The sequence below is a fragment of the Homarus americanus genome, unplaced genomic scaffold (assembly GCF_018991925.1).
Source record: "Homarus americanus isolate GMGI-L3 unplaced genomic scaffold, GMGI_Hamer_2.0 scaffold30108, whole genome shotgun sequence".
NCBI classification, from domain to species: Eukaryota; Metazoa; Arthropoda; class Malacostraca; order Decapoda; family Nephropidae; genus Homarus; species Homarus americanus.
In genome coordinates this window covers 11566234-11593408 of record NW_024748109.1, presented here as the reverse complement: position 1 = coordinate 11593408, position 27175 = coordinate 11566234, and the positions used below count along the sequence as shown (strand labels likewise).

Sequence of the window (27175 nt, the reverse complement as noted above, 5' to 3'; positions counted from 1 at the left end):
CGCACTGGTTTATATACCCCTGAGTTGCCAGCGATCGCTACTCATGCAATGACAGAAATTACAAACAATCTAACTGTTACTCATTCAAGGATGACCCTCAGTTGACAAAGGTCTGGCGAATTACTAAAGTTGATTTACCCAGATTAATTCAAGGTTGCGTTTGCCAGTAGATAGTGCAATAAACGTAGTGACAACTGTGTTCGAAGGCGGGACTTACTGGGAGTGATCCTGAGGGTAAAACAGATGGGAAAAACATGCCTCTCCTGAGATTCTACAAGCGCGGTGGATTTGAATGTTATGCAGCGTAATATGAATTAAAATGGGTTTTTAGGAATGACAATGATGTGCGCAGTACAGGTGAAGAAAGACCCATTGCATATGCCTCGAGAACTCTTACCCAAAGCGAGAAAAATTATGCACAAATAGAGAAAGAGGCCTTGTCTATCATATTTGGAGTAAAGAAATTTCACCAGTATCTATATGGGAGGAATTTTGTTTTAATAACTAATCACAAGCCTCTCTTGGCAATTTTGGGTCCTAAATCACCTGTTCCTACATTTGCTGCAGCAAGAATGCAGAGATGGGCTTTGATATTGTCGGCATATGACTATGAGATACAGTACAGACGTTCAGATGATCATTCCAGTGCAGATGCTTTGTCAAGGTTGCCATGTAGTGGATCAAATGATGGAGTAGAGCCTAAGGTTTATGCTGTAACCATGATAGCAGAAGATTTTCCAGTCACCTCCGGAATGATTGCTCATGAAACTAGGAAAGATGTTGTATTAGAAGAGTCCTGGAATATACACTAAATGGATGGCCAGAGATTTGTCCATCCTTAGACTTTCAACCGTATCATTTAAGGAGATGTCAATTATCAGTAGAACAGGGATGTGTGTTTTGGGGTATGAGAGTGTTAATTCCACAGTGTTTTAGAAGGCAAATTTTGAATGAACTGCATTTTGAACATCCAGGTGTATGTGCTATGAAAGCACTGGCCAGAAGTTTTGTGTGGTGGCCTAAACTGGATGGTGAAATAGAAATGATGGTACGTGAGTGCTCTGTTTGTCAGAATGTTAGGAGTATGCCACCCAGCACACCTTTGAAAACCTGGAAATGGCCTACCCGTCCCTTCCAAAGAGTACACATTGACTTCTGTGATAAGGGAACAGACAAATTTCTTGTATTAATTGATAGTCATTCAAAGTGGATTGATGTTAAGCACATGTACAGTACTAATGCTGGTAGCACCATTGATGAATTAAGATTAATATTTGCTGAACATGGAATACCAGAAAAGGTAGTTTCTGACAATGGTCCTCCATTCCAATCATCAGAGTTTAAAAACTTCATGAGATTCAATGGTGTAAAGCATGTACTGACCCCACCCTATCATCGTGCCTCTAATGGTGCAGCTGAGAGATCAGTTAGAATTGTAAAGGAAGCACTTTCCAAGCAGGTAATTCAAGGAACTGTAGGAAAATCAATGAAACTCAGACTAGCAAATTTCTTACTCAGATACAGAACCACGCCACATAGTGTGACAGGATGTACTCCTGCAGAGTTAATGGTGAAGTGACAGTTGAGAACAAGATTAAGTTTAGTTAAGCCAAGTCTGTTTGAAGTTGTAGAGAGGAAACAAGCTCAACAAAAAATGTATCATGATAAGAGTTCCAGTGAAAGAGTGTTCAAGGTAAATGATAGGGTGAGAGTTAGGAATATGGCTAAAGGTTATGGTACTGTATATGCAAAGTGGATAACTGGTGTCATTGACAAGGTATGTGGATCTAGGACATATTTAGTGAAATGTGGTAACTCTTTGAGATATGTTCATGTGGATCACATCATTCAGGCACATGACGAGATGAATGTAGCACCAGGACATGATGATAAACTTGACACAGTTTCAGATGATCATGATGATGATGATGATGTCAAAGATGATGTTTCCCAGCATCCACTCACTGTGTCAACTGATTGTAGTGATGATATGTCTGTCACTGATAACACTGGTCTACAAAAAAATATTTTTTTTTCTGGCATGAAACCTTTTAACTGTTTTTTACTAACTTTAAGGTGCTGAATCCAAATCTGATCTCAGATTTGCTCCATCACGTAACGTGCCAGAATTTACTGAGCTACCAGAGATTGAGGATATAGACCGGAATTCACCTGTTTCTACTGATGAAGATGAAGAGACTGATCTTTTCAAGCCATCTGGTGAAGATTGTGAAAAGCCAACGTTGTTTACTCAGTCAGAATTGAATGATCTGGTCAGAGATCTAAATTTGCCAAAACAGTCTGCTGAATTGTTAGCTTCCAGGCTTCAAGAGAAACGACTCTTAAAACCTGGCACGAGTGTCTCCTTTTATCGCAACAGAGAAGAGCAACTGCGGAAGTACTTTCATTCATATGACCAGCTTGTTTTTTGTAATGATGTAGAAGGACTTCTTCTCTCCATGGGACTACCAGCATATGATAGTAAGGATTGGAGACTTTTTATTGACAGTTCTAAAAGGAGCTTGAAATGTGTTCTTCTTCATAACGGAAACAAGTATGGTTCAATTCCAATCGGACATTCTGTACAAATTAAAGAAGAGTATGAAAACATTAAGACTGTTCTAGAGAGGTTGCAATACCATGCTCATGAATGGTTAATTTGTGTGGACTTGAAACTGGTAGACTTTCTATTGGGCCAGCAAGGAGGGTACACAAAATACCCCTGTTTTCTGTGCTACTGGGACAGCAGGGCTACAGCAGACCATTGGGTGAAAAAGAATTGGCCACCAAGACATAGTTTGACGCCTGGTGACAAGAATATCATTAACGATCCTCTGGTTGACAGGAAAAACATTGTCCTTCCTCCTCTGCACATAAAACTTGGTATCATGAAGCAATTCGTCAAGGCTCTTGATCATAGTGGAGAGTGTTTCAGATATATATGCTCAACCTTTCCAAGTCTTAGCGACGAGAAGAAAAAGGCAGGGATTTTTGATGGACCTCAAATAAGAACACTACTCAGAGATCCACACTTCCTTGCAACAATGACTGAGGCACAGGCAAGAACTTGGAATGCTTTCTCTAATGTGGTGCGGAACTTCTTAGGGAACAAGAAAGCGGACAACTATCAAGAAATTGTGGAAGAGCTGCTCTTGAGTTTACAAGCACTTGGATGCAGAATGAGTATCAAGGTTCACTACTTACACAGTCACTTGGACGAGTTTCCAGAAAATCTGGGAGAAGTGAGCGAGGAGCAAGGGGAGCGCTTTCATCAAGACATTAAAGTAATGGAAGAACGTTACCAAGGTCGATGGGACTCGAACATGATGGCGGACTACTGCTGGAGTTTGATGAGAGACATTCCAGAAGCTGTACATAAGAGATCGGCCAAAAAGAGGAAGTTTATGTAACTGTAACTTGATCTTAATACTTGCACTATTTCTACCGTACATTAATTGTTTTTTTTCACCCTTCAATGTTACATTTAAATATTATATGTGCATTAACTTTCCAATTTGATATTAACAATTTTTGGTTATAGAAAAATACAAATTATAATGCTGAAAAAATTTATGTATACATGTTTAAACCGTCAATTTTGATCCAAAAGTTTACGTTTCCCAGCAAAAGTGCAATATGGTATATCTCAAAAACCTGATGTGATAGACAAAAACCAAAGTCATATTTGGATTCTGCACCCCAAATTTACTTAAAATCCGCTTAACAACCTTGTGCCAGAAAAATTGTGTTGACCGGTGTTATTAGTGGCTTGCTTCCTTAGCTGAGCTTTTAGTTTTAGGGCTTTCAACAACATTTCCAAAAATGTGTTGTACAAGGAATATGGTATCCATTGTATAACAGCAGCAAAACATCTGTCTACTTCTGAACTGTCCTCATAGTCCAGCACAAACTTAGTCAATAACTTACACATCATGATTGCAGACCAAATATCCGGTGCCAACTTCCTAAATTTGAACTCTTCAAGCAACAGTGCAGAAGCAACTGGTTTAAAATATATTTCATAACTTATGTCAGCATATTTTGGAGCCGACAAATACTGGAAAAGTTCATATAAGGAACTCTTTTGTCATTAGATTGGAACTTCAAAAAACTAAACTTGTGAGCATTCCGATCTGAGGGAATGAATGTTAAGTCTTTCAATATACAGTACCTGTATTAGCCCAGACTTCATCTATTTCAGATATCATTTTTGGGCAAATATCAGGCCAAGAAATTGTAGTATTGTAGTGGCTCCTCTCCCCTACAACTTCCAACTGAGCTCCGGCCGCGCGCCTACCAGCCAATCAGCGTACAGCCAGCTACGCCGAGAGACTAGGTCTATGCAGTGGACGTAAGGGTACGATCGCCGACCTAGTCTCGACCTTCAACCTCCAGCTCAGGATCAGAGCGTTTCACACCTTACGCTTAAGCCGCTGTGATTGGCCCTCTCGCTACGCTCACCCCAAATCCTGATCCTTGTAAATTGTATAAATATGGCCATGCCTCTGGATTCCTTGCAGGTCAGGGTTATATTTTGAATGTAAACTTCATATATTTTGCACAGAAGATAAAATATTTGCTTTGTGTAAACCAAATTATTACATTAGATCTAAAATTTGTATGCCTAATGCAAAATCCATGATGTATATATTCAAAATGATCATCATATTGTAAGAATTCCAGCAATGTAAATTATATTCTGGCCGGGTAATTTGTATGAATTTTATGAGCTAAATAAAAAATTATACTTCACCCGCGTATATGAGTAGATGCACCGCGTAAAATGAAATTCCGGTTCTGGCTAGGTAACGCGTAAATGTAGAATCGCGTAAAGTGAAACCGCGGTGCATCTACTCATATACACGGGTGAAGTATAATTTTTTATTTAGCTCATAAAATTCATACAAATTACCCGGCCAGAATATAATTTACATTGCTGGAATTCTTATAATATGATGATCATTTTGAATATAAACATCATGGATTTTGCATTAGATATACAAATTTTAGATCTAATGTAATAATTTGGTTTACACAAAGCAAATATTTTATCTTTTGTGCAAAATATATGAAGTTTACATTCAAAATATTCCTTGACCTGCAAGGAATCCAGAAATGTCAATTATCTTATCCTAACTTTAGTCTGAGTTATTATTTATTACTAAAAATTTAAATATGCTGTTTTCTCCCAAACATTTCTCTGGTAGGGAGGATAGGTGGGGGATGGGGGTAGGGAGGGACAGACCCAGCTAGGGCGGAGGTGGGGTATTTTGATTGACAGATAGTGTTGGTGAAGAATAATTTCTGTTTATTTACTGAAGATATTTGTTTTAGCTCATAAAATTCATACAAATTACTGGGAAATGATCTATGATTACTTTTAATTTAATAACTGATATTTAATTTCATAATTCGCCTCCATATTAATTCGGTAAATTACATTTAATATCGTATAGGCCTAGTTCCACAACCTCTCGCACGTAGTCTTCCCTCAGACGACCTTGAAAACTCCGTATCACCAATGGCACTGCGTTTGAAATTACACTGAAATTTCTGAATATTACAATCGACCCCCCTAAAAAAAGACAGCACTGTCCTCATGTGCTGAGAAAAGTATGCAACGACCCCCTAAAAAATTGTTCTAAGAAACTGCACCCCACACCTGCAACGTGCTAACCGCAGCATTTCCGTCTTCTCTTCTCTCTCCGGCTAACACTCGACCCCCCTAAAAGAAAACAGCACTGCCCTCATGTGCTGAGAGAACAACTTAGAAACCACCTTCAACTCTGCCCTATTCCAACTCACAGCCAGCAACTCCATTTCTTGCCGAGCCCAATTCAAAACCAACCAGAACATACAAGCTCCCCTTTTGCCTGGCCCTTCAGCTAGAGAACCAATGTCAAAAATAATATCAAATCCACATCCTGCATATTCTCCTTTGGCCTGGCCCTTGAACTAAGAGAACCAGTGTCAAAACCAATACACAGTCCAAATCAAACATGCTCTCCTTTGGCCTGGCCCTTGCACTAGAGAACCAATGTCATACAATACTCAGTCCAACTCAAACGCTCTAACTTCTTCAACGATCGACTCAATCCCGGTCTCCGAACCTCATGCCGGCAGACCAGCCCTCTGACAATGTACCAGTCCATATTAGTGAGGCCCTGGCCATTACAACCGTACACTCAATCCCGCTCATGACAGCAACTCAATCCCGCTCATGACAGCAACCACTGAATCGGCTGCTTGTGCAATTAACCAGGCCGTTTACATATATTTATATTTGGGTTTTAAGTAATGAAATCCAAACGGTAGTTCCTTTGTTTTATTATAAAAGGTTGTATATATAATTCCTGAGTGTAGATCGACCGTAAGTCTCACTGTCTAGGAGTGAATGAGAAAGGGACGGCGTTTATGTATTATAAACGTTAGGTCACGTCCTTACGATATAAGTTGATGTGAGCGACTGGCTGTGAGGACCTCGCTGTGCAGGTTTACAGAAATGCTGAGCTATGGGTCTCGCCCTCTTGGGAGAGTTGCCCGCTCACGTGTCCAACTCATGTCTTACTCATAGACAGTGGAAAGTTACAGGGTGGTGAATCTGAATATAATATCAGATGTATTGACCCATTTATATAATATGTTCTGTTGATTAGACAGGGGCCTATTACATCGCTCGGTCACCTACCAGCCGAGCTCCGTGAGGCCTAAATAACTCACAGAGTACAGTACAGCCTAGACAACCCTAACCATGTTATAAACAGATATGTAGACACTAAGCTGGGGATTCTACTACTGTAGGGGTATTAGCTACTGCAGGGGACCTAGACTTTAGTGTCGTACGGGTTAGTATGTTATGAACAATGTTGAATTTGGATGATACTGCCCTGTAATAACAGAACAGGAACATAATTGCCATAATTAACAAAATAGAGGGAATTGTAAGACTTGGTAGTGCAAATTCCCGTGATAGGTAAAATGACAAATTATTTTTCAAATCAGCAAAATGTGTCTCGTTCAAGAAAGCTAAAACCTTTAATTTCTCTGATACTATTTGAATATCCTTAATAGTGAAATTCATTATAGGAAGTTGAATTAATGCAGACTTGAGTTTTCGATTTAAAGCAAAATGCAGATGAATAGGCAAGGTCCGTAATGTACTACAAGTGATTTCACAGTAATCAGGAGCCTTGTAATGCCCTTTCACAACTAGCTGCTTAACACCATCATGGCATTTTAAAATTACAGTAGTGAGATTTGGAAAGAACAAATACTGCACCTTGTGAAGATGAGTGTGGAACACAGTCTTTAGACTAACTGGCCTATGACTGCATTGCGCAAGCGCTGTGTGTACATTTGGTTGTATGACTGCCAATTCACATATTCCCTCTGCAGCAGGAATAAATGCAAACATGTAGGCTGGACATACGTGTAGGTGTAGATAAGACGACTTACACCGTGACAGTACCTCAGAATCCTCTATTGATAACAAAGAATATTCTTCATCTACTAAGAAAAGTTATTTAGGCCTATCTAGGGTATACAGTGTGTCGTTCACAAACCAGTGGAAGGGTTCTAAATGCCATGCATTAAACTCATGTTGCCCTCGCATAGGAATGTGGATCAGAATTGCATTGTGCGTGATGGTTGACTCCAACAGTGGGTAATAATATTGAACCTCATTGTCATTGAAAATAGGAGTTAAATGATACTGCAACTTGGCTATTTTTAAAGCTTCAAGAAGCGTCTGCACAGGCACAAGCTTCGCGTCCACATGTCCTATCCCGGTATCTACAATGCTGTCTATTAGTACATTTTTAGAGATTACAATTTTATGAACTGAAATTTCAGCAGCATGCAAATATTCTGTGAAGTAAAGGAGCCATTCTAATGTCGGGATTGCTTTCCGTAACCTAGTAACAATCCTCGAAACTTGGTTAGACTCCACTATGATTGCAATAACCTTTGATTCTAGAGCAGTAATCGCGTGAAAGGTTTGAGAAATAACACGATTCTGTTGAGATACAGCCTGTGTACTGCGCACATCATTGTCATTCCTAAAAACCCCATTTAATTCATATTACGCTATATAACATTCAAATCCACCGCGCTTGTAGAATCTCAGAAAACGGGAAACACTGTTAAAGGATAACCCACCTACTCAATGTTACTAGACCATATGTTGTATTGTACCCAGGTACAGTTATATAATGTTAATTGTATGTATTCATAGCATTAACGAGAATTCAGTGTATCCATAAGATGATTGGGAAAGTCCAGTTGAACCGGGCTAGTGTACTGTAGGACTCAGTGTGGATCAGGGTTTGAAGGTCATACTATTTACGTCTGTGAGCGTGTAGCGAACATAACTTCCACAGATATCATATGAAAATACATGAGAACAATGATCTGGAAAAAGGATAAATGTATCAGAACTATGTGAGGTGTTGGAAGTGACCCAGAAACTATACTTGAAAGGAAATATCTTGTATGCGTCGGTATGAACTTAATACACCTTGTATCCTCACGTGACATATACCCACGACAGGTACAGTGATCAGAGAATCTTATGTCTGTGTTCAAATAGTGCAATGTGTGAGAGGAGGATCCCTCATTACAGTTTTAAGTGAAGTTGATACACCCCCGCCATGAACATTCAGCCTTTGTTTTAAGGCGCGTCATGTACCCGCCTCGGGTGTGCCGCGTTGATATTATAACCCAATGAATTTACCCACGAGCTAGCAAACCAAGACCTTACCTTAGTGTGTAATTTAGGATTAATATATGTGTTTATACGGCATGAGTGACAATATACCGAAAAGTGTTCAGGTGAGAACCGTAAGAAATAAAAGTAAAAATTAAAGATTGGAAACTGTAGGCCTATGCGGTGACGAGCGGCAGGGCACTGCCCTCAGTACCCTCCGTTCTACCGTCACCTCAGGTCAGTGTCCTATCGGGCTATATCCCGCCCTATAATTAAGGCTTATATAGAAGTTATTACAGTTTAAAGCTTTGCCTGATATATAAGTGTAATAGTAATGTGTTAGGGGGTGTGATAACCGCCCGTCAGGCATTATTTCTCAGTACCCTCCGTTCTACCGTCACCTCAGGTTCCATGCTGTCGGAGTGCCTTGCTGCCCGGCAGCCATTATCCCTATGAGCGTCCCAACAGGTGGTGACTACTCCCAGCTATGCCAGTCCACTGTGAACCTGTGGATTTCCAGCACACCACTCCAAATGAGTAGTAACAAATAAGGAGACCGTGAGAAACTCTGCGGTCGTCACTTGGAGCGACCTTTAATACCAGGCGTAGAAATAGTACTGGTATGTCTCTTGGTGAAGCCCTCGTCTTTACCCACCGACGGCGGTGTGCGAATGAGGTACCTGTTGTGTATACCTAAAAGTTACAAGGAGTCCCATACCTGCAGGGGTGGAGTGTAACATGTGTGTTGAGATGGTGCTACTATGTATGATAACCGACGGTGCTATATTCCATACAGGTGGAGCAGTCTGATGTGTTAAGGGATAGTGTAAGAAGGAATGACCGAGGTAAGGTGGTCACAGATTGTTATGCAATAAGTATGTGGATGACATGCCATTAATGTAAGAGTCTGGTGCCCATCTGGGTAACCAACATTTTCGTTGTTCTTCTGAGGAAGACCAATTCATGTGTATGTTTTTTACCAGTATGCTTTATAAGGAATAAATTAATTAAGACATGTTATGGTTTCACCCTTCTTTCCCCTTATCGATCTGGTCAATGGAAAACCTAACCCAATGCCTAGTCCACTCTGCACGCTACCTAACGAGCTACATGCTGTCCAGAGGGGGTCTGGTGGCAGCGACCCTTAGAAATTAAGATTAGAGTTAAGTATTTACCCTTAGTATTAGTGACCCCCAATGTGGCAGTATACCTGAACGACAACGTTCATTCGGTCCCCCAATTTAGCTACATCATCGGCCGTTGCCGTGCCAAATAAAGCGCTTTGGATGAGACCCACAAAATTAAAGAGACCCCTTTTTCGTCGTGCCTGAGAATGCACTTCTTGAGCAAGATCCGCTTGAGACGCAGGTAGATTTTTCCCAACATCGACGAGAAACTCGCGAAGGTTCTGGAGACGAAAGTGTAGAAGGTCTATAGTTTGTGAAACTATTGTCGAATTCTTCGAAGCTGTGCTGAGACCATGAAGGATGTCCAATGCTGATTGTAGTTGGCCGTCGACGTTTTCCATCTGACGCGGAAGTTGGAGTAGTGGCTGTAGTTCATACTTGATATTCACCACGTCCTCAACTATGACAACGCGTCCGAGAGGTGCCACAAGTGCACCTGGTTTGAGGACTGATGTGGACATTTCCGTCAACACAACGGCGCCACAACAGAGTAGAAGCAACACACTGACGATCCAAGCCATTCTGTAAGGAATTACAAACGAGTTAATGTCTACTCGCAGAACGTAGTTTCATACAATAGTCATTTGGGACATTTGCTTCTGGACAGTCTGTAAGGATGTATCAATCACATCATCATCAACTGGAGGTAATACATTTATCTGGGTCTTCTTCAGACGATCCGCGTGCACGACATCTGCGATCTGTGCATTAGGCTTCCAAATTTTGAATTTGTTGCCTACTTCTTTTGAGATTATGCGGAATGGACCAGAAAATTTTGCCGAAAGTTTGGAGTTCCTTTCAGGTTTTCTTAACATAACAGCGTCCCCAACGTTTAATGCGACAGGTTTAGCATGTTTATGTTGTTTGATGATCATTTCGGCACATGACACCGCTAGATGTGATCGTACTTGGTTATGTATATCTGTAAAGACATGAATTTGTTTTGCCGCGAAATCATCAGTATTATATACCGGGTATGGCGCATCTGTAAGGATGTCGTAAGGCAGACGTTTATCTGTACCATAGACAATGTAGTAGGGTGTTTTGCCCGTAGAGCTATTAACTAACCCATTTATAGACGCTGCAACCTGCGGTAACCAATCCTCCCATGCGTATTGAAAACCACTTACAATTGGACGCAGTATTTCTAGGATGATAAGCTGTCACAAAAGTTTGTTTAATACCATATTGTGCACATATATGCGCTACTAGCTGATTCTTGAACTCTGTTCCATTGTCAGAGAGCAGAACTTTAGGCGTAGTATATGGACATATAAGATTCATCACTAATGCATAGGCTACTGCTTCGGCCGTTTTGCTTTTTAGTGGGACCAAGACCACGAACCTTGAAAAATGATCCACACACACTAAGACGTAGCCTGATGCCTGATGACTCATTGGGAGTTGTAACAAGTCAATAGCGACTGTGTCAAACGGACGGTCTGGTGTAGGATATTGTAGAATCGGGGCAGGTGATCCTGTTGAACCTTTATGTTGAGCACACGCCAAACAATTAGCTAGGGTATGTGTAATTCTGTCTTTCTTCATAGTGTTCCAGAAATACTTCTTTCGTAAATCTGCTAAGCATTTATCACGACCTTGGTGACCTGCCTGTGGGACATCGTGGAACAATGTTGAAGTGGACTTCTCCCCTACAACTGCCTACAACTGCGTAGCAGCTCACCACCTGCTATCGCATTCCAATGTGCCGCCTTCCCTAGCAACCAACCAGATGTTACCGTATCTTAGCAACGAAACTATTCACCGGCTACTTCTCGGGTTTTCCCACCATGACTCATAGCCGCTGCTGGGTGTATATAAGCTCTGTCTCTCCATTGAGATTCAGTCTGAACAATCTTCTTGAACAAGCAACACCTCCTCCTCTGCCGCTGCCTGGCGACCCTCGCCTCTCCTCCGCCTGCCTGGCGGTCCTCGCTCCCGCCAGCGAGCATGTCCTTCTCTGAGCTTTCTCACCAACCAACTCTCATTCTGCCCATTGTCCTGAACAAGCAACATCTCCTCCAGCAAGCTCCACGCTGTTAACATTTCATTCAACCAGGAATCCAGCAACAGGAAACATCTTCTCTAACGAAGCTCCCGCACATCTACCTCCTTCAACAAGCTACTCACCGCACGTCTCTACCAAGCAGCCCCTCACCACACAGCACCTCCAGCACCAGACTGTCTATCATATATCTTATATTATACAAGAAAACCACATTAGAGTTTCCTTCCATCCTGAGTGCTAGACAACTTTAATATCTCGATACCCCTACAATGGTGACTCCCGGAGATTAGCACTCACGCAGGATGGAGGAGACACTGACCACGCTCCCAGTCTTCAAGCAGACACCGGCTCCTCTTCCTGCCCCACGCACCACATTCTGACGACCCCAGCACACCCGTCCTGCCTCAGACGCCGACCCAGCAGTACCTGCCGTGAGGGAAGCACACAACATCCATCGCCTCCACACCCCCTCTTTTCTCCCTCAGGTACTCCCTGCTAATGTCCTGCACCCTGCTGCTGTCGTGGACCCAGCTGCTGTCACGAGCCCTAACCCGCTTCTGCTGACCCAGCCCTTGCTCCTGATCCAGGCCCACACACACCCCAGTAGGCGCATCTGACGACCCTGTACCTGTCGTGAGGGAAGCACACCTTCATCGCCTCCACACACCCTTTTTCTCCCTTCTCCCACAGATAGTGTGTATCTAGACAGTTGTATTTCAGCGATCGGCTCATCACGCCATCGCCGTTGTCTCACATGAGGCATGCACCGCCCGGTCTTCCTCACATGTGCTAAGCAACTCTACAATCAACAAGTCTCCTACACCGCCTGGAGGGGAGGGGGAGTATTGTAGTGGACGTCTCCCCTACCACCTGCTATCACATTCCAATGTGCCGCCTTCCCTAGCAACCAACCAGATGTTACCGTATCTTAGCAACGAAACTATTCACCGGCTACTTCTCGGGTTTTCCCACCATGACTCATAGCGGCTGCTGCGGGGTATATAAGCTCTGTCTCTCCCTTGAGATTCAGTCTGACCAATCTTCTTGAACAAGCAACACCTCCTCCTCAGCCGCTGCCTGGCAGCCTTCGCTCCTCCTCGCCTGCCTGGCGGCCCTCGCTCCCGCCAGCGAGCATGGCGACCCACCAGCTGTCCTCTGAGCTTCCTCACCAACCAACTCTCATTCTGCCCACCTTCCTGAACAAGCAACACCTCCTCCAGCACCTCCAGCACCAGACTGTCTATCATATATCTTATATTATACAAGAAAACCACATTAGAGTTTCCTTCCATCCTGAGTGCTAGACAACATTAATACCTCGATACCCCTACAATGGTGACCCCGGAGATTAGCACTCACACAGGATGGAGGAGACACTGATCACGCTCCCAGTCTTCAAGCAGCACATCCTACCGACCCCAGCGCACCCGTCCTGCCTCAGACGCCGACCCCGGCCCAGCAGCAACCCCTGACGCGGCCTCTGTTCCTGAATCCAGACCCACACACACCCTCTTTTCTCCCTCAGGTACTCCCTGCTAATGTCCTGCACCCTGCTGCTGTCGTGGACCCAGCTGCTGTCACGAGCCCTAATCCGCTTCTGCTGACCCAGCCCCTGCTCCTGATCCAGGCCCACACACACCCCAGCAGGCGCATCTGACGACTCTGTACCTGTCGTGAGGGAAGCACAACATTCTTCGCCTCCACACACCCTTTTTCTCCCTTCTCCCACAGATAGTGTGTATCTAGACAGTTGTATTTCAGCGATCGGCTCATCACGCCATCGCCGTTGTCTCACATGAGGCATGCACCGCCCGGTCTTCCTCACATGTGCTAAGCAACTCTACAATCAACAAGTCTCCTACACCGCCTGGAGGGGAGGGGGAGTATTGTAGTGGACTTCTCCCCTACAACTGCCTACAACTGCGTAGCAGCTCACCACCTGCTATCGCATTCCAATGTGCCGCCTTCCCTAGCAACCAACCAGATGTTACCGTATCTTAGCAACGAAACTATTCACCGGCTACTTCTCGGGTTTTCCCACCATGACTCATAGCCACTGCTGGGTGTATATAAGCTCTGTCTCTCCATTGAGATTCAGTCTGAACAATCTTCTTGAACAAGCAACACCTCCTCCTCTGCCGCTGCCTGGCGACCCTCGCCTCTCCTCCGCCTGCCTGGCGGTCCTCGCTCCCGCCAGCGAGCATGTCCTTCTCTGAGCTTCCTCACCAACCAACTCTCATTCTGCCCATTGTCCTGAACAAGCAACATCTCCTCCAGCAAGCTCCACGCTGTTAACATTTCATTCAACCAGGAATCCAGCAACAGGCAACATCTTCTCTAACGAAGCTCCCGCACATCTACCTCCTTCAACAAGCTACTCACCGCACGTCTCTACCAAGCAGCCCCTCACCACACAGCACCTCCAGCACCAGACTGTCTATCATATATCTTATATTATACAAGAAAACCACATTAGAGTTTCCTTCCATCCTGAGTGCTAGACAACTTTAATATCTCGATACCCCTACAATGTCATTACTGCTTTGTGCAACGTGTCAGGTACGACTATTTGAGACACATTACCCTCAGGAGATTTTCTCGTCCTATTGAGTATGTTATGTCGTAATTAAAACTGACTTAAGGGAAGAAATAACTTGGGGAGTTTAACATCCTTACCCGATTCGAGAGCAAAAATAACAGCTGACCAATATGGGTCGTGTTGTTGCTCATCTTCCAGTTGCGAAAGAGTGAATGTTGATACAGGCATAACTGGTGTTATATTTCTTGACAGAGCGTCGGCGACAACATTCGCCCTCCTAGGTAAATACCTAAATTCGGGGTCAAACTCTTGAATTGTCAGATACCAGCGTGCTAATCTGCCTGATAAGTTTCTGCCATGGAACAGTTCGGTGACTGCCGCATGATCAGTAAAAACAGTTATCTTGTAGCCAAAGATAATGTCTTTGAACTTCTTAAGTGCCCACACAACGGCTAACGTTTCTAAATGCGTCACCGAATAACGTGTTTCAGCATCGATTAGTTTGCGACTTGCAAATGCTATCACTCTAAACTTCCTACGCGTATCCTCTTGTATGAGCACTGCTCCGACTCCAATTCCGGAAGCGTCAGTACAGAGAGTGAAAGGTTGAGTGTAGTCTGGGAATGCTAGAACCGGGGCATTGGTTAGCGCTGTCTTCAATACCGTAAAACTTTCTTTGTGTTCAGCATCCCATATAAACATTGCAATTCTTTTGAGCAACCTCGTTAGGGGCGATGCTAATGTTGCATAGTTCTTGATAAAGGAACGATAATAACCAGAGAAACCGAGAAAGCTACGCACATGATCATTTGAGGTAGGACGCGGGAACTGAGATACAGCTTTGACTTTATCATTAACTGTAAGTGACCATCGCTGAACTGCATAATCCAAGTGAGGTCTCACAAGTGCAAGATATAGTTTTAGGATTAACTCGCTAGTCTTGTAATAAACACTCCTTTGTATGAACCCAAGTACTTTTTTAGCCTTGTCTCAAGTAAATATGCATTGTTGTCTTGGGTTAAGATTCCTACTTCTCATTTCCCCGAAATCTTTCTCAGTTGGATTTCTCTATATCAACATTGATCATCTGATATCTGGTTTCTCTATTTACATCTCCTAGACTAAGTACTTTACATTTGTCCACATTAAATTTCATCTGCTATTTTTTCAGACCATTCCCAAAAAATTTTTTAGGCAATTTTCCTATAGTTTTGCGGAGTCCTTGTCAGATTTAATTACACGCCCCATTTTAGTGTCATCAGCAAATTTATATATGTTGCAGTCTATGCCTATACAGTCAGTCCCCGACTTACGACAGGGTTAGGGACCGACAACCAGGTCATGAGTCGAAAATGCGAAAATAATAGATAGAAAATCTAAAATGGGTGTCTCTTTTTCTTCTCAGCACCACGAGAACTCTCACTTTTACACTTGCCAGCCATTTCAAAGGGAATTACAAACGAAAATTTTGTCAGTATACAGCGCGATCACTAACGTCAGGACTCGAAAATACGTAATTTGAATTTTTTTTGTTAGACTGCGGCGGTCGTATGTCAGGGTGGTCTTAAGTCGAGTAGGTCATAAATCGAGGAGCGCCTGTATCTATGTTGTTTATGTATATAATATGCAGTAATGGTCCAAGTACGGAGCCTTGGGGTATTTCACTAGTGATGTCACCCCAATCAGATTTAGTGTCATTAATGCTGACTGTTTCCTGTCTTGTAACCACGCCCTAATCCCTGATGAGGTTTAGCAACAGAGGTTCCACACTCCTACGTTTGAACTCTTCTCGGCTCGGTTCACTTTCAACTTCCCATGGATGCACACACAAAATGGCAGCGAATTTCAATGATAGATTCCCTGAACTGCTTACGGAGTCTTTTGATTTTGGTTTGTTCAGTTTCCGTTCAAGACAGATGTGATTGTTTTGCACTCGAAATTGCAGAATTATAGGCTGATAATGAGGCAAGGGTGAATTTTGTTGTCTATGATGACATATCAAAGTTTTGGATTTCTTTATCAAAGAGACATTCGGCTATTAAAAATCGAGCTATCAAGGTTAAGGGACAATTTGGGAGCACCTATGTCTGTAAGGCAGCTTTCTCATCAATGGTGTTAATAAAAAATTATTATTGTATCAAAGTTAAACTTAAAAATGTTATGCTATATTGTTTAATCACATAATTATACTCCCAGTATGATGACAGTTGTAACTAAGAAAATTGTATGTTGTGTTGCTTAACCACATAGATATACACCAAGGCATAGAACATGAAATGATGATATAAACAGGTTACATATTAAATATGACAGTTGTAAGTGTTTCTGTATACTGTTCAATGATTGGCTTAGCTAGTCGGTTTGAGGGATTGCCTGGTTGGCCAGTGTGAAAACTTTCACCTGGGCCATTTGAAAAATGCCTTGTAGTCATCACTATGCCCGATGGTTGTCCAAGGAACATTATATGACTACACCCAACATTTGAGGGTTAATGCTGTAATGACTAAAGTAATGGTTGTTTCCAAATTATGGTAGGCAACAGGGAACTTAAATAAGTACAACATTTTGTGTATAGGGCAAGGAAAAACAACATATGATCTAAAAGGCCTAATGAAAATTAACTTAAATTTAAGAAAAAGGCTGCTAAAAGCCTTTATATGGCAAGGACTGATGTATGGGCACTTCAGCAGACATCAGAGGCCAGAGGTTGGAGGCCTTTCATATGCTAAGAATAAGCTTCACTGACAGGAAAACAAATGGAGTACTAAGATTAGCAAAAACTTCAAGAGAAATACAGAACTGGAAATGTACAGAAAAAGAAAATTGAGATACTGTACTTTGGTCATATAATTAGGGATGGGGAAAAAAATATTAATGGGCAAAGTTGAGGGTAGGAGGGCCAGGGGAAGGCAGAGACTGGGACGGATGAATTAAATTAAAAACTGGGTCCCAAAGATACAAAACCTTGGAGGATTGGTAAAAACAGCCCAGAAACTTTTAGAGTGAAGGACTGTGGTCACCAAACCTCAGATATGAAGACAGTACTCGGACTGAATCCATTCAGATAGCGAGTTACCTATAAATTTAGAGTTCTAGCCCATTGACCTTAATATCAATAGAAAACTTACTCTCCCTAATATAAGGGAAGCACTTAACCAATCTAATTTTCATTTGTTCATGGAAACTAAAGATATGGTTAAAAAAACAATGTTAACAGACAAGACAAACATACCATATAAAAAGAATATGAATAGAATAAGTAAAACAATTAGATCAAAATCATCATTATATTAGCAACATTACATTTTGCAACACAATACCATTTCCTCATACATACTTCCTTCCTTCACTCGACAAAATAATTTGATTTTAACAATATTTATATAAGTATTTACAAAATATAGATAAATGTGTCAGAAAACAAAGATTTCACATTAATTATTTTGACAGCAATATAAGAGAATCCATATTCTTAAAATTAAATCTGAACAAGTGGTTTTGCCTAATCTTGTATAAGGGAAGCCAATGATTATAGGCACTCAAATAAGACACTAATTTCCATTTTAGTTATAAGAAAGCTTATATCCACATTATTTTGTGAACCTGTAAAAGCAACCTTCATTTATGTAGGGAAATATAAAGCAGCATGTCAATAATCACAAATAAGAAATAAACCCTGCAACACAGCCTGTTTGCTTCTGCATAATCAACTTGAATAATGTGCCTTTTAGGGACCAAAAAAAACTAAAAAAGCACCATTACACAAGATGTTATGATGAAGTACTGACAATGGCATATGGTCAGCCATTCAGGTACATCTTTGGGCAACATATATTTAACATCTTAAACAGGCATTTTCCTTCACTTTTTTTTTTTTTATATATATATATAAGAAATTTTACAGAAAGCCAAAAATTACAGCTTATCTTTCAAATGTATATTCGTAAGTGGCACAATATTTATAATATTAACTATATGACAACTTCCTTTATAACAATATTTGGTAGTTATAAAACTAAACTTGGGCGCCCTTTCTTCGCCCAAAGAATTTAAAAACGGAGCCCTTTTTTTCTTTCTCCTTCTTGTTAGAAGACACAGGTACATCTCCCTCCGAGGAGCTTTCACTTAGACCTTGCCGGTCAATAGTTGCAGAATAACGGTGGGAGGGTATAGGTCCACTACCAGTGGTGACAGTGACTGAAGTACCAGAGGGAGGGAGACTACTACCCTGGGGCAGAGACATGGTGCGGGAAGAATACTCTGAATATGGCTGTGGGATACAAAAGAAAAGTCAATTAGCTTTTGCATTAACTTGAATGCAATTTTAGTAGCAAATAGAAAATTTTAGACTTCTAATTATTAATCCTACAGTACAAGAAATAATGTACAGTATGATAAAACTACCTTTTTGAAAATATTATTTCATACCTAAAGGCAATGGAAATAGGGTTAGTACATGTCACGGAAAATTTGATAAAAATACTTTGTAAAATGTTTCCCTACTAATTACACTCGCTAGTTTGAGACTTGAAAGACCTACTCAAAGGGCACCACTGCAGCACAGCACCTAAGACAGAGTCAACAGTGAGTAACTGTTACAGCTGGGTTTGTTCTTTATTGATAGGTAAGGAATATTAAGGAATGCAGACGGTAATTTAGGAATTCCATAACTTAATACACTAATGTCATAAACATACTGTATTTTGCTTCAGTAAAATAATGATACAACAAAGGGTACTGGGATGGTATAAAAAATGTATTAGTGTGAACCACAAACAACTATTGGCCTAGTTCATGTAAATACATAAAATTTTGATGGATATATGTATACAAATGTCCTTGACAAACCAATCTTGAAAAAATGCTGCAGCAATAAATTACATAATTCAATACAGTAATCAAGTTTTTCAAAAATTGCAAAAGCTTGTCATCATTTATTTTTGGAAAGAGAAAGATTTAAGCAATGAAGAACATGTTCTTAGATTCATTCCTTTTGTATATATTGAAATGATAAGGTTCAAAGGCCTAAAAATATAATAAGTACTGTACTCTAAATAATTTAAAATAGCATCATGCACCTCTTACTAAAGCTCCATATTCATTAACCCTCAGGCCCCGGGTAACATTCCAGAACATCCGCCTATTTTCCAGCCATTTTTTTTTTTAATTAATTTTGGAAATGTTGATTTTTTTCTCAATTTAACCCCATGTGGGGGGGGTACTGCCAGCAGCACCCTAACCCGGGGCTTAAAGGTTAAAATCACAAATAAAAATAATTAAGTGATATCTAATCTTAATTACCCATTTTGTTGCATACACAACACTGCCTCTATGATTCTAAGCTGAACCAAACATTCACTTATTCACACCAAGAATAGTCTTTCTTTGACCCCTTGTGTACAGGCCTTCTCTGACCTGAATAAAATCGTCTGGTGTTGGCCAAACAAAATATTAAAAATGGCATCCTCAGAGTGAAGGGCTAGGGGAGATAATCTTTAACTGAAAGATAAATTGTCGGATCCTCTTTTTTAAGGTTAATCTCAAAGAAGAATACACAGAATTGATTAAAGGAAAAAACCTTTGTATAAATGGGAAACACCATGCTAAAATGAAATGAGACAAGTCTTGTGATTTCATTCATCACTACATAAGCTCCTTATACAGTATACTGTACAATGCATATGACGTCCTCCCACATCTCTCTACCCCCATCCCCATGTCAACAAAAATGTAATTTTATTAATGTTTCGTAGGGCCCATAGAAATTGTAGCCCACTCAGGCACAGGTCATTGACCCACAAGAGGGCCTAAGGGACAAAAAAAAAAGAGCAAAAAGAAATTAAAAATAGAAAAGAAAAAGATTATATTAATCTACACCACGAAGATGCCGAAAAACCAGCATTCTGAAGTGAGACATTGTATGAGTATGGAAACACAAGAAGGCAAAGCATTCCACAGTTTGGCTGTGTGAGGAAAGAAGGATGTACTATAACGGGTTATTCTAGTGTGACCGACATCCATATAGAAACGGTGGGCACCGCAGGGAAGACAAGTACTACGAGCCCACGGACTTGGCGGCAGTACACAGGATGCCAAATCCTTCGAATATTGCCCGTTAAAGTACCTGTAAAAGAGAGGGAGTGAAGTAACATTGCGGCCAAGAGAAAGAGAAGAAAGATTATCAACTAAAGGAAGAGTCAATAAGATGAAATGCCTTTGATTCCACCCTATATAACAGTTGGACAGGAGAAGATCCACCCCAGATATGAGAACAGTAATCCAAGTTAGGACAAATAAATCCCTTATAAACTTGAAGTAATTACTCAGGATTGAAGTAGCTACGGCATCTGTACAGCATTCCCAGCTTTCGGGAGGCAGCTTTAGCAATGTTGTGGACGTGTGGCTTCCATGACATATTAGAGGAAATGGTGAGGCCTAGCATACAGTGAACCCTCGCTTTATGCGCTTTCACTTTACGCATTTCTACATTTACGTGGTACCCTGCCAGAACCGGAATGCCAGAACCCGAATTCCCACTTTACGCAGTGCATCTACTCATATACGCGGGTGACGTATAATTTTTTTATTTAGCTCATAAAATTCATAAAAATTACCCGGCATGAATATAATTTACATTGCTGGAATTCTTACAATTTGATGATCATTTTGAATATAAACATCATAGATTTTGCATTAGACATACAAATTTTAGATCTAATGTTTATTCTGAGTAAATATGTTATCTTTTGTGCAAAATATATGACGTGTATATTCAAAATATTCCTGGTCTTGCAAGGAATCCAGCAATGTGAACTATATTATCCTAACTTTAGTCTGAGGTATTATTTATTACTAAAAAGGTAAATATTCTGATTTCTCCCAAACATTTCTCTGGTAGGGAGGGAAGGTGGGGGGGTGGGGGGGACCGACCAACCCAGCTGGCATGGTGGGAAGAGGGGGGAGGGAGGGAGGGAGGGACCGACCAACCCAGCTGGCGTGGTGGGAAGAGGGGGGGGAGGCAAGGTGGGGTATTTTGATTGACAGATAGTGACGTGAAGAATATTTTTTTTTTTTTTTTATTAACTTTAGATATTTGTTTTAGCTCATAAAATTCATACAAATTACCCGGCCAGAATATAATTTACATTGGTGGAATTCTTACAATTTGTTAAACCATTTTGAATATAAACATCATAGATTTTGCATTAGACATACAAATTTGAGATCTAAAGTAAGTATTTTGTTTACTCTGAGTAAATATGTTCTCTTTTGTGCAAAATATGACATTTATATTCAAAATATTCCTGGTCTTACAAGGAATCCAGCAATGTCAATTATATTATGCTAACTTTAGTTTGAGGTATTATTTATTACTATACCTTAAAATCTAGTGTTTTCCCCCAAACATTTCTCAGAGAGGGAAGAGCCAGCTAATGTGAGAAGAGGGGGAGGGAGTCAAGTCCATTGTTTGAATGGACATTAACTTGGCGACTGTATTTCTCTATTTCTCTTAAATATTAATTGTGTGCGTGTACCATCATAAAATTAAGATGTTACTTTTACTAGAACATAGGTATTGTGTCGGAAAAAGTGGAGTTTGGGGGTCAGCCCGGTCTCTATTTCAATTAATCCCATATGTAATGTTGTTCACTTTACGCGTTTCTCTTTACGCGGGCCTCCGTGGGTTCAATTGACCGTGTAAAGTGAGGGTTCACTGTATATATTTTAGAATTTGGGAGAATGATTGTGTCCTGAAATGTGATTGGTGGGAGATCATCTAATTTGGAAAGTGTAACTGGTACATACTGAGGTTATATCTGTTGTCGAAGTATTAATATTTCTTGTAACACTTACTATATTTACAGTACCTGCTTTTATTGTACCACCAAATCAGTTTTATTGGAAATTATCATGTAAATAAATAAGTAATTACCATTGCAATACACATAATTGCCAACTAGACATAATCCTGAAAGCTCTGTCCTCTTGTTCAACCTTATTACTGCACAACCCAGGTTGTACTGCTCCCCCATTATACTGTACTTATGTTTTTAAATTCCAAAAAAAAAAAAAAAAAAAAATTATATATATACAGTCAACCCTCACTTTACGCGGTCCCACATTCCGCGTTTCCACGTTTACGCGGTGCCCTGCCAGAACCCAGGATGCTCACATTCCGCGGTGGGTGTACCCCTTTACACGGGTGAAGTATAATTTTTTTATTTAGCTCATAAAATTCATACAAATTATCCGGCCAGAATATAATTTACATTGCTGGAATTCTTACAATTTGATGATCATTTTGAATATAAACATCATAGATTTTGCATTAGACATACAAATTTTAGATATAATGTTTACTCTTGAGTAAATATGTTATCTTTTGTGCAAAATATATGATATTTATATTCAAAATATTCCTGGTCTTACAAGGAATCCAGCAATATCAATTATATTATCCTAACTTTAGTCTGATTTATTATTTATTACTAAAAAGGTAAACAGTCTGATATTCCCACACATTTATCTAGTAGGGACGTTGGTGGGGGGTGGGGGGAGGGAGGGAGGGACCGGCGACCGACCATCTGTTACCGTGTGAAGAATATTTTATTTTTTTATTAACTGAAGATTTTTATTTTAGCTCATAAAATTCATACAAATTACCCGGCCAGAATATAATTTACATTGCTGGAATTCTTACAATTTGATGATCATTTTGAATATAAACATCATATATTTTGCATTAGACATAAAATTTTTAGATATAATGTTCACTCTGAGTAAGTATGTTATCTTTTGTGCAAAATATATGACGTTTATATTCAAAATATTCCTGTTCTTACAAGGAATCCAGCAATGTCAATTATATTATCCTAACTTTAATCTGAGGTATTATTTATTACTATACCTGGTTTTCCCCCCAAAATTTCTCAGAGGGAAGAGCCAGTGAGTGTACTGTGAGAAGAGGGGGAGGGAGTGGAGTCCATTATTTGAATGGACATTAACTTGGCGACTGTATTTCTCTATTTCTCTTAAGTATTAATTGTGTGCATGTACCATCATAAATTTAAGATGTTATTTTTACTAGAACATAGGTATGTGGAGTGGGTTTGAACAGGTTGATTAAATCCTGGTTATGTTGTCTTCACTTCACAGCGTTTCTACTTTCTCCAGTACCCTCAGATTTACATTAACAGCGTAAGTGAGGTTAAATATATATATATATATATATATATATATATATATATATATATATATATATATATATATATATATATATATATATATATATATACATATATACATATACATATATATATATATATATATATATATATATATATACATATATATATATATATATATATATATATATATATATATATATATATATATATATATATATATATATATATATATATATATATATATACCCGCTTACTGATATTGAACCCACAGGGTACGTGTTAAGTGAAAACGAGTTAAGTGAACAACAGAACATATGGGATTAATTCCAATAGAGACTGGCCAGACCCCCAAATACTTTTTCGACACAATACCTATGTTCTAGTAAAAATATCTTAATTTATGATGGTACATGTACACAATTAATACTTAAGAAATAAGAAATACAGTCATCCATTCAAATAATGGACTCAACTCCTCCTCCTCTTCTCACACTACACTGCTGGCTCTTCCTCTTGAAATTTTGGGAAACCACTAAATTTTAATAAATAATACCTCAAACTAAAGGTAGAATAATATAACATTGCTGGATTCCTTGTTCAAAATTTTGAATATAAATGTCATTGCGTAACATATTTACTCAGAGTAAACATTATATCTAAAATTGTATGTCTGCAAAATCTATGATGTTTATATTCAGATCATCAATGTAAGAATTCCAGTAGCTAAACAAAATCTTCAGTAAATAAAAAATTCTTCACAACACTATCTGTCAGACAAAGTACCCCACCTTGCCTCCCCTCTTCCAACCGCGCAGTCCGTCCCACACCCTCCACACAACCCTCCCTTCAAGAGATGTTGGGTGAAAAAACTAAATTTTAACATTTAGTATTAAATAATACCTCAGATTAAAGTTAGGATAATATAATTGACATTGCTGGATTCCTTGTAAGACAGGAATATTTTGAATATAAATGTCATATATTTTGCACGAAAGATAACATATTTACTCAGAGTAAACATTATATCTAAAATTTGTATGTCTAATGCAAAATCTATGATGTTTATATTCAAAATGATCATCAAATTGTAAGAATTCCAGCAATGTAAATTATATTCTGACCGGTAATTTGTATGAATTTTAATGCTAAACCAAATATCTTCAGTTAAAAAATAAATATTCTTCACACATAACAGATGGTCGGTTGGTCCTCCTACCAGATGTGTGAGAGACAAGAATATTTACATTTTTAGTAATAAATAATACCTCAAACTAAAGTTAGGATAATATAATTGACATTGCTGGATTCTTTGTAAGACCAGGAATATTTTGAATACAAATGTCATATATTTTGCACAAAATAACATATTTACTCAGATTAAACATTATATCTAAAATTTGTATGTCTAATGCAAAATCTATGATGTTTATATTCAAAATGATCATCATATTGTAAGAATTCCAGCAATGTAAATTCTGGTCAGAAGTAATTTGTATGAATTTTATGAGCTAAAACAGGCAAGCAGGCAGGCAGGCAGGCAGGCAGGTGGGTGGCCAGTGGGGAGAACTAAAAATAGCATCTCCAGCTGGACCTTTCTTGGCGTATACTGTCGCGTTATGCGTGGAAACCTGCGTTAAGTGAAAGTTACGGCTCTGGCGGCTGGCGTATATACATGAAGTCGGCTAAAGCGAAACGCGTGCTTGAGGGTGTATATATACACACACACACACACACACAGGTTGACAATCCTTTATCCGAAATCCTTGGGGCCAGAGGCATTTCGGTTTTCATGTATTTTTCGGTTTCAGAATATATGTGTGTGGGAGGCGATGTTTGAAGGTGTGTGTGTGTGGGAGGGCGATGTTTGAAGGTGTGTGTGTGTGGGGAGGGCGGTGTTTGGTGTGTGTGTGTGTGGGGCGGAGGTGTTGGAAGGTGTGTGTGTGTGTGTGTGTGTGGGGGCGGTGTTGGAAGGTGTGTGTGTGTGGAGTGGGGTGTTGGAAGGTAGGGGTATGTGTGTGTGTGTGTGTGTGTGGGGGGGGTGTTGGAAGGTGGGTGGGTGTGGGCGGTGTTGGAAGGTGGGTGGGTGTGGGCGGTGTTGGAAGGTGGGTGGGTGTGGGGTGTTGGAAGGTGGTGGGTGTGGGCGGTGTTGGAAGGTGGGTGGGTGTGGGTGTTGGAAGGTGGGTGGGTGTGGGCGGTGTTGGAAGGTGGGTGGGTGTGGGTGGTGTTGGAGGTGGGTGGGTGTGGGGTGTTGGAAGGTGGGTGGGTGTGGTGGTGGAAGGTGGGTGGGTGTGGGGTGTTGGAAGGTGGGTGGGTGTGGGCGGTGTTGGAAGGTGGGTGGGTGTGGGCGGTGTTGGAAGGTGGGTGGGTGGGTGCGGTGTTGGAAGGTGGGGGGTGTGGGCGGTGTTGGAAGGTGGTGGTGGGGGGGTGTGGGGCGGTGTTGGAAGGTGGGTGGGTGTGGGGTGTTGGAAGGTGGGTGGGGTGGGCGGTGTTGGAAGGTGGGTGGGTGTGGGCGTGTTGGAAGGTGGGTGGGTGTGGGCGGTGTTGGAAGGTGGGTGGGTGTGGGGCGGTGTTGGAAGGTGGGTGGGTGTGGGGCGGTGTTGGAAGGTGGGGTGGTGTGGGCGGTGGAAGGTGGGTGGGTGTGGGCGGTGTTGGAAGGTGGGTGGTGTGGGCGGTGTTGAAGGTGGGTGTTGGAAGGTGGTGGTGGTGGGTGGGTGTGTGCTGGGCGGTGTTGGAAGGTGGGTGGGTGTGGGCTGGTGTTGGAAGTGGTGTTGGGGTGTGGGGCGGTGTTGGAAGGTGTGGGGGTGTTGTGTGTGTGGAAGGTGTGTGTGGGCGGTGTTGGAATGTGTGTGGGCTGTGTTGGAAGTGTGTGTGTGTGTGGGCGGTGTGTGGAAGGGTGTGTGTGTGTGTGAGTGGTGATGGAAGGTGTGTGTGTGAGTGGTGATGGAAGGTGTGTGTGTGTGTGTGTGGTGTTGGAAGGTAGGTGTGTGTGTGTGTGGGTACATTGGAAGGTAAACAGAAAGTACTTGGCGCTGATTGGACGAATGAGTAAAATCAGAGAGCTGCTTTTGGCATATTGGTAGTGTTTGGACTTGTGACTTTTGACTATATTTTCTTATTTCCTAGGGCCCCCAAGATATAAAGAAGATTGCTATAAAGAAATAGCACTCTAAGGGATAGTGCTAACCTGGGTATTATTATACAGTGTGCAGTACAGTATATTATTTTATGTACTGTCGTGGACAAAAGTTCGCTCCCTGTAGTGAAACTGAGACACGGGAATGAGTCTCTGAACTGACTTACCCTGATTGTTATCTGGTGCGGGTGTGCTGAGCGGGCGATACTGCTTCAGTTTGGGAAGGAGCGAACTTTTGTCCACGATAGTACAAAGAATAAGTTCTTCCACATGCAAACCTCCCACGTGTTATGTCCTCCCTCAAGGTAATGTTCTTTGTGAACCAATTTAGTGTTTTTGGATTATGGTATTGGGGTATTTTTGTCATCGGAGAACCAAACCCTATTTTTCCCATATGTTCTTTTATTCGGGATAGG

The 27175-nt window shown here is 40.9% G+C and overlaps 1 protein-coding gene across 1 annotated transcript in view; it reads right to left on the bottom strand.

Moving 5' to 3' along the window:
- Positions 1-17711: 17711 nt before the first annotated feature.
- The window catches only part of LOC121880074 (spectrin beta chain, non-erythrocytic 1-like), a gene marked incomplete in the record, with an annotated part of 309746 nt that continues 300282 nt past the window's right edge, over positions 17712-27175 (bottom strand). Inside the window, 1 exon segment of the mRNA XM_042387083.1 lies at positions 17712-18708. Coding sequence (XP_042243017.1) covers positions 18454-18708 — 255 coding nt within the window.